Here is a 19,252-nt window from a genome sequence, read left to right as displayed (position 1 = left end):
CAGGAAAATAATAGAGCAATTCTTATGTTGCAAAGAATTGAAGCCACAACAGGTCAGAATGTTTTTAATACTATGAAGTCTTATGTGAAATCTCCGGGTTTATTTTGTGAATCATGTTTGGACACCTAACAGTGCTAACATTGTGTGACACCCTGCAGTGAGAATCACTGTTCTAGTTATACCCTGTTCATATGCTCTCCCTCTAAAATATTCACTTTTGCCACTGTCAGATAGGATATTGGGTCAAATAGATTATTGTTCTGACGCAATATGGCCCTTCTTATGTTCTGATGTTCTTATTAAATGAAGTCTCTTTGATTGATTCATGAAGTTTTTATTTGTGCTTGCTGTCACATACAGACCCTACTTATTTAAAGTTTAACAGGATGTGCTAGAAGCAATTAGGAAACAGAAACCTTTAAAAATGAAAATAAAGGTTATAAAAGTTAAAGACATTACCAAAGAAATGCCTCCTTTATGGTTAGCCACAATGCACAAAAATAAACTCAATGAAAATCTGTCCTCTCTGTCTCTCTCTCTGAATGCAGACAAACTCTGATTTGCAGACAGCTAAATAGGCAGTTAGATAGTAAACACAATATAGAAATAAGGACCCAATTCTGAAAAGAACAGTGATGATTTTTTAAAGCATTTTTGACATGTTTGCAGTATCAGGCCTTGATATTTATTTTTGAGAGAAGCATGAAAATATAATTGTTCTTCATTTGACTGTGAGCAATATAATTAGAGTTGGAGACATTAGAAGAATACCAAGAGAGGCACCTCACAACTGGAACAAATCAAAAAATTTAATTTAAGATGATCAAAATCTTTCTGAGGTGATTTCAAGTGTATTCTTAATATTAGTCTTAGGTCTTATTGGCCGATCAAGATGTGTGTTTCTACTGTATCTACTTCTGTAACGTGTATGAATATCTATCTGAAAAAATATATAATTTTAAATGTGTTGTGAATCAATATTGCTATAAAATGTTTTCCATAGAGTAAGATTCAGTGCAATAAGAAACCTGGATAAGACTAGTATTATTTAACACTAAAATAATTTCATTTCCATTACTTCAGAGCCACATATCAGCTATTCAGAAAATGGTCCCAAAGAGAGTCTTTAATTTAAACTGTCTGATGTTCTTTTGGCATTCCTAGTGAAACTGAGAGATCTGTTCTCCAGAAAACTTGGATGTAGTTTCAGTTTTTAAAAAGCAGACTTTTGTGTTGTTGTTGATTTTTCCTTGTTAAGGTGAAGTTGATATGAAAAACTTTTATGAAAACTTGCTCTATTATTATCAAATTTTACAGCCTAAACATTTTGTGCATTTGTGAGAATGCTAAAAGGATGAAAATGAAAATTCTTACATGGTAAAAGCTTTTCAAATTAAGTTCTGAGACACACACACACACACACACACACACAACCCCCATTAAAACCCAGTGGAGTGACTTAGAACGAACAGCACTGAAATAATGTAATATTTTGCTAGCAAGTTTATTTACATGGATTAATGGTAATTCCTCTCTTTAAAAATTCCTTCAAAAGCTAAGCAATATTCCATATTAGGACCTGATTAAGTTATCCCTATTCCTGCAAAAATGGTTATTTATTAATTTAGTATGATTAAATAGATTTAGAAAAGATTTGTCCTATACACTACAGTGAGCTAGAGCTTTCATTCTCAAAAAAGGTAGAGTGGAAATGTAAATGATTATAGTTTGGTTTGAGGTGAGCAAGAGGTGAACTCCTTTCACTTGGGTGGAGACAGGAAAAGTCTCAGAAAAATCTTCATAAGGTTCCAGAAAAGGAACTCTAGAAATGGCTGATTTACTGAAAAATGTAGTTTGCCAAGAAAAATGTTGGTCTTTGTTCAAAGATGGTTGATTCTTTTGGGGCTAATCATTTATCATCTTCCCCCCACAGGCCTGGATAAAGTGCCAAAGGATCTTCCCTCAGACACGACTCTGCTGGACTTACAGAATAACAAAATCACTGAGATAAAGGAAGGTGATTTCAAACACTTGAAGGATCTCCATGTAAGTAAATAAATTAACAGACATTTGTGAAAATGTGAAGTGCAAATGACATGGAGAGAGTTGTTACTTATTGATTTTCTTCATAGAAAACTAACAAAATAAGACATGATCCATTCCTCCCTTTGCCTTACCCTCCTTCCCCTCTTCACTCATACCCATCTCTTCTTCTTCTGTGTCACAGACATTTCTCATCTGCCCCATTGACCCCATCCTATCTTCTGATCTGTGTCATCTGCCCCTGGAGTAATCTTTATCAAATTTGTCACACTTTCATATACTTACATTTCTTGCATAGTCTGCCCATTTGTGTGTACCTGTCAAGGTAGGATTTGCTCCAGATTTATATCTTGAGCTTTGCTTCTCTATTCATGTACCCATATCTGAATAAAACCAGCTTTAATGCCACATGTTTTAATTTACTCATGCTTTCCACCACACCACCAACTCTGAAACTTCCTACACCAAAACCTGAGATAGTCAGTACATACCAGTATTCAGTGAAGTAGACACGTCAATACTTCGCTAGATCAGGGCCTTACAGAGGTAAATTATAGACGTCATTCAAACTCCCCTTCTTTTTGCCATACAACCTACATGAAATAAGTCAATGAAGATATTGGTATAGTATAATCTGGGGAAAAATACTTTGTAAAATCCTGGCTCCATGGACTTCATTAAGATCAGGATTTCACCCAACATCTTTAGTAGGGATCACCCAGTACATTAAACTTGAATGAGTAACTATGTATTTTACCCATATTAATCCTTTGTTTCTAGTTCCCCATTATTACAGCATATCTGAACTAATTGTATACTCTTCAGAGAAAGTCATGTATTAGTTTCCCAGCACATAGTTTGGCATCAACAGAAATCATACATAACCATAATATTAAAAAAATATTTTTGAGTCAGTTATTTTTGGAGTCACAATTAACTATTCACATGAAAAGGGAAACACTCTTATTTTTCCAGGAACGAAAATAATAATGAAAAAAAACCTACTTATATAATACACAACCTCAGTTTTTCTGTCCTTTTACTCCAAGCCTCACTTCTCTACCTTTTTGTTCAATTATGAATTCTAGTTATGAAGTCTCACCTGAAGCCATTAATATTTTTAATAAAAATACACTTTTGAAGTACAAAGATATTACTCAGATATCACAGAGAGTTCTCTGCACTACACGAATTATAAAAAAATTACACTGAATAGATACTCCTCTACTTGCAACACTTGATACAGGCTTTTTGTTTGACTTAATTCAGCCTTACCTTTGATAAATGTGATGTTTAAATATTGTTAGCACACTCTGCTTTGCAGTAAAGACTATATGATGTAGTTACAAGCTGTTTTATTCCAAGACAAATGAAGCCACAGTACCAGGCAAGCTTTGGCCACTTGTACATGTGATGGGGGTTTAGTTCTCTTAAGTTGAAATGGTGGGTTTTTACTTGGTGGATTTTTAATTGTGATAATTAAAAATCCACTGTTACAATATAGGGGCTTCCATCACTGTTATGGTGAGAGGCCTGATTTGGGCTGCGGGCAGGCTCTTCCAGAAAAAAAAAAAGTGGTGAGGGGCCCGAACCTTTTCTTTTTTTTCTAGTGCAGACTGCCCATGGCTGGGAGGGGAGGGGTTGAGGTGCCAGTGGATCCTGAGCTGTGGGGAGGCCCTGGTTCTTCCTTCCACAGTGGCATCACACCCCAGGGTGCCCAGGTGGGCTGCTAGCAGACTGGATGCTGCCTCAGCTTGGGGTCGGGGAGGAATTGGATTGTGCTGGGAGCTAGCTTCAAGCTGGGACAGCACCCACCCACTAGCAGCCTACCCAGACAGCCTTGGGAGTGCTGCCACTGCAGAGGGAAGGACCAGGGCCCCCTGCAGCTTGGAAGCCACTAGCAGCTTTCCCCCCAGACTCTGCTGGGGAAAAAAAAAGATCAGGCCCCTCACCACTTTCCCCTCCCCTCCCCTCCCCTCCCCTCCCCTCCCCTCCCCTCCCCTCCCCTCCCCTCTAGTGGAGCTGCCCACATCCGGGGTTGAGCTGCCAGGCCTGAGATGCAGGGTGCCCCAGTACTTCCCTCCACTGTGGCTGCACCACCTGGGGATTCCCAGCTGGGCTGCTAGCAGGCCAGATGCTGCCCCAGCTCAGAGGCAGCACCCAGCCCAATCCCAAGCCCTTTGGGGCTTCCACTGTCCCATGCACTGTCCCCGCCACCTTCCCCCCACCTGGGACCACTTGGAAATGGGCTGGGTTGCCTCTGGCACAGTGCAGAAAGGTAGCAGGAAGGTGGCTGGGCATGCTGGCAGCTGGAGAAGGCAATGGTGACAGTGCATGGGGCACTGGAAGCATACCAAGTCTGAAACCCCACCCCACCCCAGGCTTCCAGTGCCCCGTGCACTGTCCACACCACCTTCTCTGGCTGTCAGCACATGCAGCCACCCTCATGCCACCTACCTCTGCTGTCCCTGGGGCAAGCTGGGTGTTCTGGCAGCTGGAGAAAGCAGTGGGGATGGTGCATGGGGCACTGGAAGCTCGGGCAGGCTCAGGGATGGATATCTCGCTGCAATTTATTAGGTAGCAAACTAAAGTACATTTTTCATATGATTAGGCCCCTGAAAGTTTTCTATAGCTGTTCCATGACACATGCACAGCTGCAGAGTGCTTTTAAAATGGTCAGTTGTGGTCACTTATCTCTCCTCAAATGCAGTATTAGATGAAGACACTCTGCTTCAGAGCACATTAGGAAAATTGTGTTCCCTAGGGTTAATTTTTCATGTGTTATGGGCTTGGCTGATGGGGAATGGAGGGAGCAGCATCAAGCTGCTGGCTGGGATTTGCTGCCTGGATGGAACTGGAAGGAGGGTGTGGAATGGAGCCCCCTCATTTTGAAGGCCTGGCCTAGCTCCCTCCAATACCCCAACCAGGATAGCTAGGAGGGGGAACAAGGTAGCAGGGGCCACCTAGGGCAGCAAAGCCCATCCAGTAGCTTGGTGCTGCTTGCTACCCCCTCCCCCTTCATGCTGACAGTCCTGGAGCTGGAAGGGTGGTGCTAAGGAGAGGGGAGGTTCAGCAGACTCCTTGGATCCTGCTGGAGCGTTTCCACATGCTGGCTAGGAGGGCAGTGCAGACAGGCTTGATCTCCCCAAACCCAACAAGTGAATGTCTGTTGGGTTGACAGCAGAGGTGCTCTAACTCATGGCACATTATGTAAAGCACCATGAGTTAGAGTGGGGGCCTGAACATCTGTCTGTGCCCTTAGTTCCTACTCATAAGAAAACTGAAAAATCAGTCTCCTTAGGGTTTCAGAGGATCAACTACTACTGGCAATTTATTCTTTCCCTGTTGAGGGGGGACCTAGACCTTGCCTCAATACCACAAGTATGCTAACCTCGATGGATATATTCAGAGGTGCACACACTAGTTAAGTCCTCAATTCCCATTGAACTCTGATTGACAAAAATATGGGCCTAGCTGGGTTAACCCTCCAATATAATTTTCCCTGGACCTAGATGGGTGTAAGAAAGGCCTTGTCTTCTGGAAACAGAAAAGTGCTTGTACCATGGATCCTTCTACCCTGCCCAACACTGTCACATTCACTGGGTGGCAGCTAGGTGATGCTGGCATAGCAGTTGTGTGTGGGAAATCAGCCTTAAATGTCTCTTTAAGGACCTAATGGAAAGCTAGTTTTTATGGGCTAGGGACAGAAATTATACATAAATCAGGATAAGTGATCAGAAACTGGTTCAAATCTACACCTGATTCACCTACACAGTCAAATGGGTTGCTAACTGGCTGGAGGTCTGCACCCAGAGAGTGGTAGTGGATGGGTCATTTTCAACCTGGAGGGATGTGGGCAGTGGGGTCCCCCAGGGCTCGGTCCTCAGACCTGCGCTGTTCAACATCTTCATCAGTGACTTGAACGAGGGGGTAAAAAGCACCCTGTTCAAATTTGTGGATGACACTAAGATGTGGGGGGATGTGGGCATGCTAGAAGGGAGGAATAGGCTGCAATCGAACATAGGTTATGGGGTGGGCAGATGAGAACAGGATGGGTTTCAACACTGACAAGTGCAAGGTGCTGCACCTGGGGAGGAAGAACCAGCAGCATACCTACAGGTTGGGGAAATCCCTTCTTGTCAGTGCAGAGGCAGAAAAGGATCTTGGAGTCATTATTGATGCCAAAATGAACATGGGCCAACAGTGTGGGGACGCAGTTAGGAAGGCCAACCACACCTTGTCATGCATCCACAGATGCATCTCGAGCAGGTCCAAGGAGGTGATCCTCCCCCTCTATGCGGCACTGGTCAGGCCACAGTTGGAGTACTGCATCCAGTTTTGGGTGCCACACTTCAGGAGGGATGTGGACAGCATTGAGAGGGTCCAGAGGAGGGCCACTTACATGGTCAGGGGCAGCAGGGCAGGCCCTATGAGGAGAGGCTAAGGGACCTGAACCTGTTCAGCCTCCACAAGAGAAGGCTGAGGGGGGATCTAATACCCTGTTACAAACTAGTCAGAGGGGACCAGCAGGCATTGGGGGACTCCCTGTTCCCCCAAGCACTACCAGGAGTGACTAGAAATAACAGTCACAAGCTGGCAGAGGGTAGATTCAGACTAGATATCAGGAGGCGCTACTTCACAGTCAGGGCGGCTAGGATCTGGAAACAACTTCCAAGTGAAGTGGTGCTGGCTCCTACCCTGCAGGTATTTAAGAGGAAGTTAGACAAACACCTTGCTTGGGTCATTTGACCCCAGTACTATTTCCTGCCATGGCAGGGGGTCGGACTTGCTGATCTGCTCAGGTCCCTTCCGACCCTACCAACTGTGAAACTATGAAACTATGAAATCTGTAATACAACAAAAGTTCAGTGCACGTACACCACCTTCAAAATGGCCCAAACTAGTTTAAGATAAGCCTGGATGGACCAGACTTAGCTTGATCTGAAGGGGATCTGGGACACTTAACTCTCAGTCCCCCAGGATCCCAGGATGCTTTGCACCTCCCACAACCCCACCCCCTCACAGAGTAGGCACGCTAGCCTTAGCCCAAGCTGTCTGCTTCAACCAAGCAGGGAGGCATGCTCTGGCACCCGCCAGCCTGGGGCAGTGCAGGCATGTGCCTGCATTTCTGGAATCAAAAGTAAATGTCCATTCACTTGCATATCAGTTCAATCTACACAGCTCAAACTAACCTTTGAAGATTGAGTTGATTCAGGCTTATGCCTTTTGACTATCTGTACTTAACCACATTGAGCAGAGGCTCCTGTTACACAAATGTGTGGACCAGTTTGACCTCAGACACTGAGTAAAGGAGACTTACTCACTTCTTAGTTCTAAGTGCTTACTGGACAATACATATTTTCAGAAACAAAACAAACTACGAAAATCCTTTGGTTGGATGAATAAAATATTTAAAAGCCAAAGAGCTGAACCTTTCTGAAAATGTAAATTATAAATGGAGAAGCTTTGAAAGAGGATTTCCTCCTTATCCACAGATGGTGGGTGCCAGCAAAAAAGTGTCACAGTAGCTTTATTTTTTACACTGTTTTTTTATGGCACACACTGTTTTGATGGCTTTCAGTTAAGTCATGCAGAGAAGACTAATCAGAAAACAGAACTATATGAATTTGCATAAAATTTAACATAAAAACGAAGCATGGCAGATTTGCTTTGTATTAGGAGTTCAGAAACATGGAAATATAGAAAGCCTTGTGGCTATTGTAAGGCTGAAAAGCCAATTTCAGCCATTTTTTTGGGAAAAGCCAAAACTGGCTCCTTGAGACAAAGTGCTCAGAGAGAAACTTCCAAAAGATCCAGAATTAACCCTTCATAAAGCAATTAGAGTTCCAACCAGCCCAGCCATTAACCTGAGAGTGCTACCATGTGAAGATATCCTATGGATATGGGATGTTTATTTAAACAAAGGGCTTAAGAAACTGGAAATGTTAATTAGTCCTGAGGTACAATGCCAGAAGGACACTAATACAAACAAACTTATTCTTGGACTTATACAAATGGACTTACTCTTGCCTGGCCAGAATTGTTCAGAAAAGACCCATGGGACCTTCTGGGTCTAACTGTACACTATTAGTACAGTTTACATGTTTATAGGTACCTGAAATATTTATTGTTTGTTATTATTACTATGTGCAGCAGGGGAAAGATGGTGCATGGAGCTGTATCTCTTTATGAGGCTCTTCCAAGAGCCAGTTGAAAACAGTTGTGTTTTGAAGAAGCTCTTGTTACACAGTGCTAATCAGTTAGAGCCTAGACACTTAGGCTAGGGACATAAATTACACATAAACTGGTATAAGTGATTGGAAACCAGTTCCGATCTGTAACACAACAGAAGTTCAGTGCATATAAACCACTTTCAGAATTACTGAAACAGTTTAAGATAAACCTAGATGGTTGTAGTATCAGATTAACTGATTTAGGTCAAATCAATTAGTTGAACAACAGTCCCAGGATGCTTTGTACCTCCCCTGAAAAAAAACCCTCATAAGGTGGGTGGGCTAGCCTTTGCCCAAGCTCTCTGCTCCAGCTGATCCAGAAGGCAAGCTCTAGTGCCCCCTGGCTTCTAGCCTGAGCCACTGCAGGCATGTGGCTTCATTTCTGGAAGCAAGAGTGAAAGTCTGTTCACTTGCTTATCGGTTTAATCTATGCAGTTTAGACTAACCAGCAAAGATTGAATCAATTCAGCCTTGGGCTTCTTGACCATCTGTGCTGAGCCTTAATGAAGCACACCTCTACTAGTCTCTGATCACTTATTGGCCATCATAACCTGCAGGAACAGTTTAATGACATGCATCCAGGAACTGATGCTGCCATCAGTGTAGTAGAGTAGTAGATACCCTGGAGAGTAGGGCTAGGATTCAGAGAGACAGCCACATCTGGAGTACAGCAAGGATGTGGGCAAGTTGGAGAGCATCCAGTGAGGGGTAACAAAAAGGATTAGGGGGCTGGGGCATATGATTTGAGGAGAGGCTGTGGGTACTGGGCTTATTTAGACTGGAGAAGAGAAGACTGAAGTGTGATTCAAAAGCAGCCTTCAACTACCGGAAGGGTGGTTCAAAAGAGGATGGAGCTAGACTGTTCTCACTGGTGGCAGATGACAGAACAAGGAGCAATGGTCTTAAGTTGCAGCAAGGGAAATTTACATTAGACACTGGAAAAAAACTCTCTCACTAAGAGAGTAGTAAAACACTACTCTGGAACAGGTTACCCAGAGAGACTGTGGACTCTCCATCCTTGGGAGTTTTTAAGACCCTGGGTAGACAAAAGCCTTGGCTGAGATGATATATTTGGGGATGGCCCTGCTTTGAGCAGGGGCTTGGATTAGTTGACCTCCTAACATCCCTTTCAAACCTAGTTTTCTATGATTAGAAGGATTTCTCCAGTTTTCACTTTGGACATTTTTTTCTCTGTACTATTGTTCCTTTCCCCTTCACATAATATCTTCACCTTTACTCTACCTTTCCTTCTTCTTTCCCTGCCCTATCTCCCTTGTGTCCCTTCCTCTGATTTTTCTTCCTTTTTCTTTGGCTTTCTAAGCTAAGCATGTCCTCACAAAACTGCACAGGAATGATTTAAGTAACAAGATGAAAATATCACAGCATCCCTATGACTTCTGGTCACCATTCTGCTCATACATCCATACCACTCTCCCCTTATCATTTCTCTGCCATCTCTATTGAATTTGTGCACTCTTTGGGAAAGCACTATGGGACACTGTTTTAGTTGGTTCCTTCAGACAAGAAATGCAGTGTTTTCCATATTGTTGTCACATGATGGATATTCAGGTCACATAATGAATACTCAGTTATCTAATTGACATTTTAATAAAAAATGTGAAATGCATTCTTGGTACCTTAAAGTACTGCCTTCTTGCTCTGGGGCTTCAAACACTGGGTAATATCCTAGCCCCACTGAAGTCAGTGGCAAAGCTTCCTTTGACTTCTGTGGGGCCTGAATAGCATTGTGCATCTATTCCAATAATAAAGTGATTTTTGCTTACTGCAGTGTCCTCAAGATGCTTAAGAATCATATAAGCAACTTTAGAACAGGGATTGTCTTTTTTTGGTGTGTTTGTACAATATCAAGAAAGCAGGGAGGAGGTTGAGGAAAGAGTCCAATAGCATTATTACAATGCTATAAAAATAGAGTTTTGCTATAACACATCTTTTTAGCTCAGACATGCCTCTTTTCTCCTTGCTCTTTCTTCTCTTGCTTTGTCAGAATAAATTGCCCTTTCTATTGGGTGAACCATCTATCCCAGTTGGAAATACAGGACATCCAAGACACTGCTCCCTCTCCTCCCTTCCTCACCCCTCCTCGCTTCCACATCAGTGGCCCGCCGCAGGGAGAGACAGAGGCAGAGCGGCATGTTATGACAGGCAACCTGCCTGGCCGCCTTCTTGGGGTACCACACTGCTTCCCTTCCCCACCAGACTGCACCCCGCACCCAGGATGCTCATTTTAATTTGTGCCCTTTGCCTGGGACTGGCTTCCAGAATCCAGGACTGTCCCAGGAAAAAACGGATGGATGGTCACCCTACTTTTCTATAAAAGTTGGAGTAACCAATTTTCATCTATACTAAGCCTCCTTTATAGTACTCTGGCAGGGACTTTAAAGTAGGCTGCCAAGAGAGGTGGTACTATCACCTAACTTGGAGGTCTTCAAGAGGAGGCTGGATAGGCACTGGCTGGGGTCGCCTGACCTCGGTCTTCTTTCCTGCCTGGGGCAGGGGGTTGGACGTGATGATCCTTCAGGGTCCCTTCTGACTCTACAATCCATGAATCTAGGCAAAAATGTAATTTATTCCATAATTAATAAAACATGAAAACTAGGAATTTTAAAAGAAAATTTAATAGGCCCAGTTGCTTTTAGTGATTGAGGTAAGACTCCTGTGTAACACCACTGATGTCATTTTCATCTAGCTCTCTTGTTCTTGTTTCACTGGCCCAAGTCATTTTATTGTACATACATTTAGAAAAAATATGCTGACAATATTTTGCTGAGTTCTAAGACCACAAGGTGCACTTCATAGCAATTGTACTAGCCTTGATAAAAGCCACTGGCTTGTAAAGGCTGTTATTATGCAAGAAATCAGTCTGCTTGTAACTGGCAATTAAATAGAAGACAGGTACAGACAGTGAGAGGCTTTACATGCTACAGTTAAGGCTAAATCATCACCCTCAGCTTCCATTTTGTTCGCATGCAAAACCTGCATCTGCCCCTATTTGCACGCAATGGCCAGGTAGTTACTATTTGCATGTATAGGGATTCTTCATTATTTGCATGTGAAGAATCCCTACACCAAGTAGAAGCAGGAAGACAGTTTGGCCCTAAAGAGATAAGCCATTCAAAACTTACTCCCGAAGTGCAATTTTTTTTTCTTACTTAATAGTCATTGCCTACAGGGGAAAGAGTTTTGTCCTGAATATACCATAGAACACTAAAGGAAAAAAGGGACATGAACAAGGAAGATAGCAGTGGCAATACACATTATTTCCTACAGGAAATTATATCTGGTATGCCTCAGTTAAGGATCTGTTGGAAGTGAGCTGCTTCTGCCCCTTTGAGAAATCTCTGGCAGCCAGATTTATGGGTTTATCTTTTCCTCTTGCCTCCTTCTCTGAGTTACTTGTGGCCTGTATTCAGGTACCCCAAGGTCCACACCTAGCAAGTGTTTAAACTGGGTATCAACATGTTCCAGCTTTTGTGCTGGACAATAATGATATAGGCCATTTTTTTCTTAACTTCCCCTCAATAAACAGCATTAGAAAGTACAGGCTTGACATAAGCATCAACAACATGGCCCTATTCAAAGAGCGTTTACCTTCCTCTCCCCTTCCAAGTGGCCCCATAACAGCAATGATGCAAATGTAAATGCAAACCAGACTAGTCAGCATTTTCATGACAGGGTGTTGAAACTCTAAGCATATCCTTCCAGCCTTTTTGGCATTACACAAATACAGCACATTGGTAGCTGTAATCCCCTATCATGATGCTATTTTTTTCAGGATACTTGGCCCATGTGGCGTGTACTTGGACACCATCCTTTACTCCTTCAACACTGACTGCAGATGTTTTCCCTGGGTTCTTCTCCTTCAGTTCCTGTTTTCACTGACCCCTAAAGTCCCACTAATTTTTCTGAACTTTTGTTACAAGTAAACCATAAGAGGCACATTTACAGAAAAGTAAACACTGCCACTCTGAGGGTAATTACTTCTTTCTCTGAGCCTCACAAATAATACAGTTATTGTGAAGTAGAAAAGGAGCACAGAGGTATGGCTATGCCAGGTGCTATACCAGTTGTCCTCCTAACTTGTTTTTGCTTGTCAAGATGCTTTTGTTGCAGATTCTCATGTTTTGTTTTTCCTGGCTGTAGCATAAAAATTCATGCATACAAATGCCAGAGAAACGTATTTTCAAAGTGCAGGTCCTGACCACCGTGCTCTTTTCATATTACTAAATGGGAGGTGAGATACTGATATGGAAAAGATCGAGACTAACTGGTCTATTGTATAAAGCCTCCACAGCACTCACTTTTTCCCATAAGTAAAATCTATTTTTTAATACCTTTTAGTAATTACCATTATTTGTAAATTTATCAGATTGTGTGAAAGGATGAATTAAAAAATAAACACACTGTGTTATTTCCCAAATGTAACATTTTTTATGCTTTGGGCATATTTTTTGTAGAGCACTAGAGTTTGACACACAAAAGGTTTGGCTACAGAATTTCCCAAGAGCCCTCAACATTTTGTTGATATTAACTAGATAAGACTAGATTTATGATAAAGACTATTAAATAGATGGCCAATAATGATTTACTGGACATAACAATAAAACCTGTTCTTGTCTAATTCCACACATTCATCATCAAGAATAGTAAAAAATCTGGTAAAGACTTAATTACTTAAAGGGCAGCAAATATTAAACATTAAACAAGTATTTCTAATGCATTTTTAGCTAATGAAGGTTACTCATTAGGAAAGATAGGACTTTGGTTTAAAATCTTCAAAAACGGGGAGTGTTTACACATGCAGTTTAATGCACATCAGTCTATTTTAATGTGCATTAAAGTGTCACTAAAAAAAGTGGGCATTTATACACACATTCTTTTGTCTCATGACACACCAGAGATCTGCTGTTTTGGAGCAGACTTGATTAATTAAGTCTGCTCCACATGCGAGCTGAGGTCAAGTGCACTGCGCTGCACCACGTGCGGTTGTATAAGTGGTGCAATGTGCATCAGCGCACAGAAAATGGTGGTGGGACACTTTTGAACTAAAGCACCTCAGATGTGTTTTAGTTCAAAAGCACGCTGCTGCCATTTTCTCAACACTGACGTGCATTTCGGCACTTATACAACTGCAAGCGTCACAGTGCCGGGTGCTTTTCAAAGCGCCTAGCACTGAAGCACTTGCATGTGTAAAAATGCCCCATGTTATTTAGTTAATGTGCATTAAAATAGGCTAATGTCCATTAAGCATCCCTTAAAAACTGTCCCTTCCTATATGCATGCACAGATCCTGCTCCAACATACTAGAAATCCAGCACAACCGAGCAGACTCAATTAATCAAGTCTGCTGGAACACGGAAATTGACACACATTGGCAGCATTCTGCATCATGTGCATCAGCATCCCTGCATGTCTCCACACTGAATAAAAGGTAGTAGGGGGCTTTGAAATAAAAATCATTTGATGAGCTTTACTTCAAAATGTTCTGTTGCCATTTTTTCAGTGCAGGGACGCTGATGCACATGATGCGTGAGCACTTTTAATTAAAGCTCCTGGCACCACATCCCACAGCATTTGTAAAAATACCTTGTGTTCTTTCGTTAATGCACATTAAGACAGGCTAATGCACATTATCATAGTACCACACAGTGGAAGTACTAGATTTAATGTGCATTAACTAATGCATGTTAATGCACAAGTAGACACGCCTGGATCCTAAGTTTCATTGAATATGAAACTTACACACTTGTAAAAATTTTACTTTTGGTAAGAAAAAAAAAAACCACAACAAAAACAACAAAACACAGATCACAGCAACAGGTTGTGGAATTGGTCTAATTATGATAAAAAGGGTATTAATTCTCATGATTCAGGGCATAACATTCACCTCTAACTAGATTGTTCCCCATATCCCATGATTGAGTTATCTATAAATATTATATTGGGGTTAGAATGTACAGTTTCCTCCAAAGATTCTGGCATTGATCATTCCAGAAACAGAAAATCACATTAGATCGATCTTTGATCTGTTCTAGCAGTAGTTCTTATGACTCAAGAGTCAAGAGAATAAATGAGAATTATGACGAGAGCTTCCACTTGATCATTAAACTTATTTTGGGAGAGGCTTATTGTCAGTGAACTATTCTGTTGAACTGAAAATGACCTCTCTTACCTCCTCTCACAAATCTCATTGCTTAAGGCTAGCATACAAAATTAAAAACAGATATGTTCAGCTACGTGTGTACTCAATGGAAGCATCTGTAAAAACATACCACTTGTTTTAGCTATGGTGAACTGTAAGGGGAATCCATTACACATCAAATACTGGTCAAAACAATCTTTCCATTTTCCTTTCTTTACCTTTCAATTTTCAATTGGAAGGAGCTGATATCACAAGTAATGGGGTATCTTATGGCACTCTTATTGCCTTACTGATTGATGCAAGACTTAAATGCTCTGTTTTCCCTTTTAGCTGACAAAAGTTTAATTATGGAAGGATAAGCATGGGTTAGAAATATATTGGAATGACACCAGAACATGTGGGATATTGAAACATTTGGCATGGAGTCATCTGTTTTTTTCCATTCCTGCAAGTAATGTGATGTAGGAAATGATCAAGAATGCTTTGTAGCTGCTAACAGAAAAAAAATACATAATTTTATACATATAGGGAAGCTCCTATCCAAAAGTCATAATTCACTGTGCAAATAATGATTCACTTAACTTCATAATACGCTGTAAGATAGATAAATAAACATGATGGAAATAAGATGGAAGGAACTTCAGATGGGTTCACTGTAATGTCCATGATACAGTACAATCCTTGGTATAGGATTTTTTTCTCTATTTATTACTTCACTGTTCATGGAATAAGCACTATCAGTGTTTTAAAAGTTACATATTAAGATATGAACTCACACCCATGGTAGTTACCATCTAAAGTCCTACCCTTCAAGTTCTTACTAATATAAACTATTCCTTCTCGTCACGGCAGGGTCCTCGCGGAGGGCCGTGATCTCCTTGAGGCCCTCTCACCGCGCTACTCCGGCCCGAGGGCACCCTCCATTCTCGCCCGCCACGTCTTGATCGAATATGTAATAGGGAGGCTGCCTTGTGTTTCCTCGGGCCTGTCAGCTCCTGGACCCCTCGTGGGTCTCCCCGTACAATGGGCACTACCCAAGCATGGCTCCTACCAGCCCCTAATACCACGCCCCAAGCCTCGCAGATGTAATGGACGTTGTTCGGTCTATACGCCCGCTTTCCGGGCCTCCTCTCTCATGTGGCCCACTCTGGGCTCCCTCTCTCGTGCCCAGCCTCTTGCTGGGACTCTCGCCTGGCCCACTCTGGGCCTCCCCTGCCAGTGTGGTTCCTCTCAGGGACTCACTAGCGGGCCTCCGGTCCTATGGCCCAACCGCACGGATACCCTCCCTGACTCTGGATCACCGCGCTGCTACTCCCCGTCTTCTCAGGGGCAACTGCAGCGCCCTGCCTTGGTCTGAGGGGGATTGCCGCACTAGCCTGCGGCTGGGCTCGCTATGCCCGTGCGCCCACACTGGGCTACTCAACAAAGCACAGTGGCGTTCCCCCTCTCTGGGGCTCGCCGCGCCCCCACTGGGCTACTCAATACTGTACAAGGGCGTTCCCCCCTCTCTGGGGCTCGCCGTGCCCACACTGGACTACTCAATGCTGTACAAGGGCGTTCCCCCCTCTCTGGGGCTCGCCGTGCCCACACTGGACTACTCAGTGCTGTACAAGGGCGTTCCCCCCTCTCTGGGGCTCGCCGTGCCTGCACTGGGCTACTCAGTAATACCGCCCCTTTCCTGGGGCCGGGGGCTATGCTCCCCCACACGCAATCCGGGGTCTAGGTCCCCGTCCACAACCTACGGGTTGCGCCCGCGACCCACTGGCCGCGCTTCTCGCCGCCAGCTGCTCGTACAGTGGCGTGCGAGCTGCGCCTTCCCTGGTGCTATGCAGATAATGCGCCCTCTTGGCGCTAGGGCACCCCACACTCTCTGGGGTCCCTGTTGCAACCTACGGGTTGCGCCCGCGACCCCCTGGCCGCGCTCCTCGCCGCCAGTTGCTCGCGCAGTGGTGTGCAAGCTGCGCCTTCCCTGGCGCTATGACAATAATGCGCCCTCGTGGCGCTAGGGCACCCCACACTCTCTGGGGTCCCTGTAATTGAGGCCTCCTCCAACCCCTACAGCCTCACCCAAGCCTCCGGGTGTAATATATAGAGCCAAACGTAAACTAGAGCCTCCTGGCTATAACACAAACCTAAAGCCCCCTGGCTAAACCATAGTGCCTATCCTCTCAGGGCTATCACGAGCTGTATTTGCGAGTCATACTCCTTTCCATATCTCAGCTGAGGGAGCTCTTGCCTCTCCAGCTGCTGGCAGAGAACTGCCAGCCTGGCCTCAGCCCTGAGCTTTATAAGGGCCAGGCCCTGCCCCCTACCGGCAGCTGGTTCCCCTTGGTTGCTCCGGCAACCCGCAGCTGCGCTCGTTACCTGAGCCAGCCTCAGCTGGGCTCGTCATGTCAGGCCAGGGTGCGCTCACTTGCTCCCTGGCAGTTTCTCCACTCTAGGAGCAGGGGCACCGAGGTGCCCTGCGACACTTCTCAAGTGAGGAATTCCTTCAAAGAGCCGTTTGTGTGATTTGCAACATCAAACACCAAAGAAACAAACAAAAATCTAACAAAGCCAGATGGAAAAACCCAGAAAATGCTGAAAATATTATGAGTTAAAATTGTACCATTTCCTATGCAATCATAGATTTTCTCCCTGGAAGCCAATGAGTAAAATGTAGCAAGACTTGGTGGGCTGTATGGTTGAGGGGTAGTTACGCTGCATCCTAGAATTAGGCCATACAAATTCTCTTCATCCCAAAGCAATCAGGGATCCCTGAAAGGGCTTGTTTGACGCACTATTATGATACATATAACATGGTGAGGCAGTTATGCTTATGTGTGGTGCTATGTCTTCACTTATTTCAAATGAATGTTTTATATTTTATCCTTCGATGTAGATAGCATTCTCAGAGACTCCAGATGGCGGGATGTGGCCATAAATTGTTTTGCAAATATTTTAATAGTAATTTGTTTAGGTTTTGATTTGATATTTTTCTGATTTTTTTTTTTTTAATTTTGCATTGCATTTACTTCAGCTCCCCAAGGTTCAGTAGATCAGTTCAGGTAGAAATTCTGTATTTCAGAACTATCAACAACCTAGATACCTGATATTTTAGAACTTGCTTTTTTGCCCTAATTCTTTTACATTAAGGCATATGCCTTCAACATGAAGTAAGAAAAATATCATCTTTTATTATTTCACAGGCACTCATCCTGGTTAACAACAAAATCAGCAAAATAAGCCCAGCAGCTTTTGCTCCCCTGAAGAAACTGGAGAGACTTTACCTCTCCAAGAACAACCTGAAGGAGCTACCAGAAAATATGCCCAAATCCCTACAGGAGCTACGTGCCCATGAAAATGAGATCTCCAAACTAAGAAAAGTTGTCTTCAATGGACTAAATCAAATGATTGTTGTAGGTATGCATCATAAGAAATGTTGGCTGGAGCAACATGATGTAATATAGATTTTCTAGGTATAGGTCATAATTGACTGTATTTGTAATATCTTCTAGGTAGAAAGCCAAGTGTCCTGGTATACTACAAAAATTGGCCAAATTAGTAAAGATTCATTTGAGGAAAACTGTAAAACATGCTCTGTAGTCTAATAGTTATGAATATAAGCTACTGCTAAACTCTTTTTTTTTTTTTTTTTGTGGAAGAACTGGGAACCAACCCACTCAAGAGCTCAGGAATTGAAAATGGAGCCTTTCAAGGGATGAAGAAACTGTCCTATATCCGTATTTCAGACAGCAATATTACTAGTATTCCTAGAGGTAAGTAGAGCTATAAGGATTTAGGAAATTGAGGCATAAGAAATACTGTACTTACTCAAATCTAAGATGACTCTGAATTTAAGGCAATGACCCAATAATTAGATTCTATATATGGACATTTTAAAAATATTTGTTATAATTTTCCAGGTACAGAATCTAAGTATCAGAGGGTCACCAAATGCTACAGCAGGGAAAGCAATGGCTGGGGGGCGGGGTTTGCTGGACCGTTTGCCCTCTGCCTCTCCACTTCTTGCCCCTCTAGCCCCCTTGCATCCCCAGCTCTACAGCCTCTGCTTTGCTCCTCACTGGCTCACCCTACTCTCCAGTCTCTGCCTTTTCCCTCACCCACCACTGGATAGAAAACCTCTTGCCCTGTGGACCTGACAACCCTCCCACAAACCTACTTGCCCTCTGATCTCACCAACCTCCCCATACACTTCTAAACCCCATGATCCTATGAACCCCCCTGGTAGACCAGCTAGCCCCCCTGATCTCACCAACCCCTGCCCCACCCTGGACCCACCAACCTCCAAATCCTGTCAGCCCCTACTGTGGACCTCCTAACACCCAAGCCTGCCAAACTCTCCACAGACCCACTAGCCCTCTGTGGACCTGCAAGCCCTTCCAATCCTGCCAACCTCCCCCTGTAGATCTGCTAGCTTCCCCTGATCCTATATGCCCACCCCTCTACCCTGACTTAATTACATTGGGTTCCTAGCATTGGCAAACACCTGCAGAATCAGGACCTAATCTACAGTCATGTCACTTAAAGTAAATTGAATGATCATTAATCAGATCCTGGGAATGTCTGCAGGTGACCTGAGAGTTGCACATGGTTTTTATCTTAACTTTTCTCCCATAACCTCTAGAAATTGCTCTTACTGTATTTCTGATATATAATGTGCACTGCAATTTCCAGCAGCTGTTTGGGGGGTGGGGAAGGGGAGGAAGTTAGAAAGTATGTAATTCACTGTAAATTACTGTGAATGATCTCTAGCATAACCCAGATAAACAAATGCCAGTGTCTGCAAACTGCAGAAATTAACATTAACATTTGA

General features: G+C 43.3%; 1 protein-coding gene across 1 annotated transcript in view; it reads left to right on the top strand.

The window, feature by feature from the left end:
* The window catches only part of DCN (decorin), a 49,825-nt gene that overhangs the window by 15,069 nt on the left and 15,504 nt on the right, over positions 1-19,252 (top strand). Inside the window, exons 3-5 of the mRNA XM_006258359.4 lie at positions 1,934-2,046; positions 17,625-17,838; positions 18,081-18,194. Of these exons, the coding sequence (XP_006258421.1) occupies positions 1,934-2,046; positions 17,625-17,838; positions 18,081-18,194 (441 nt within the window). The remainder of the gene's footprint in view (positions 1-1,933; positions 2,047-17,624; positions 17,839-18,080; positions 18,195-19,252) is intronic.

Source organism: Alligator mississippiensis, chromosome 4, assembly GCF_030867095.1.
Source record: "Alligator mississippiensis isolate rAllMis1 chromosome 4, rAllMis1, whole genome shotgun sequence".
Lineage (NCBI taxonomy): Eukaryota > Metazoa > Chordata > Crocodylia > Alligatoridae > Alligator > Alligator mississippiensis.
This window is presented reverse-complemented; position numbering and strand designations above follow the sequence as displayed.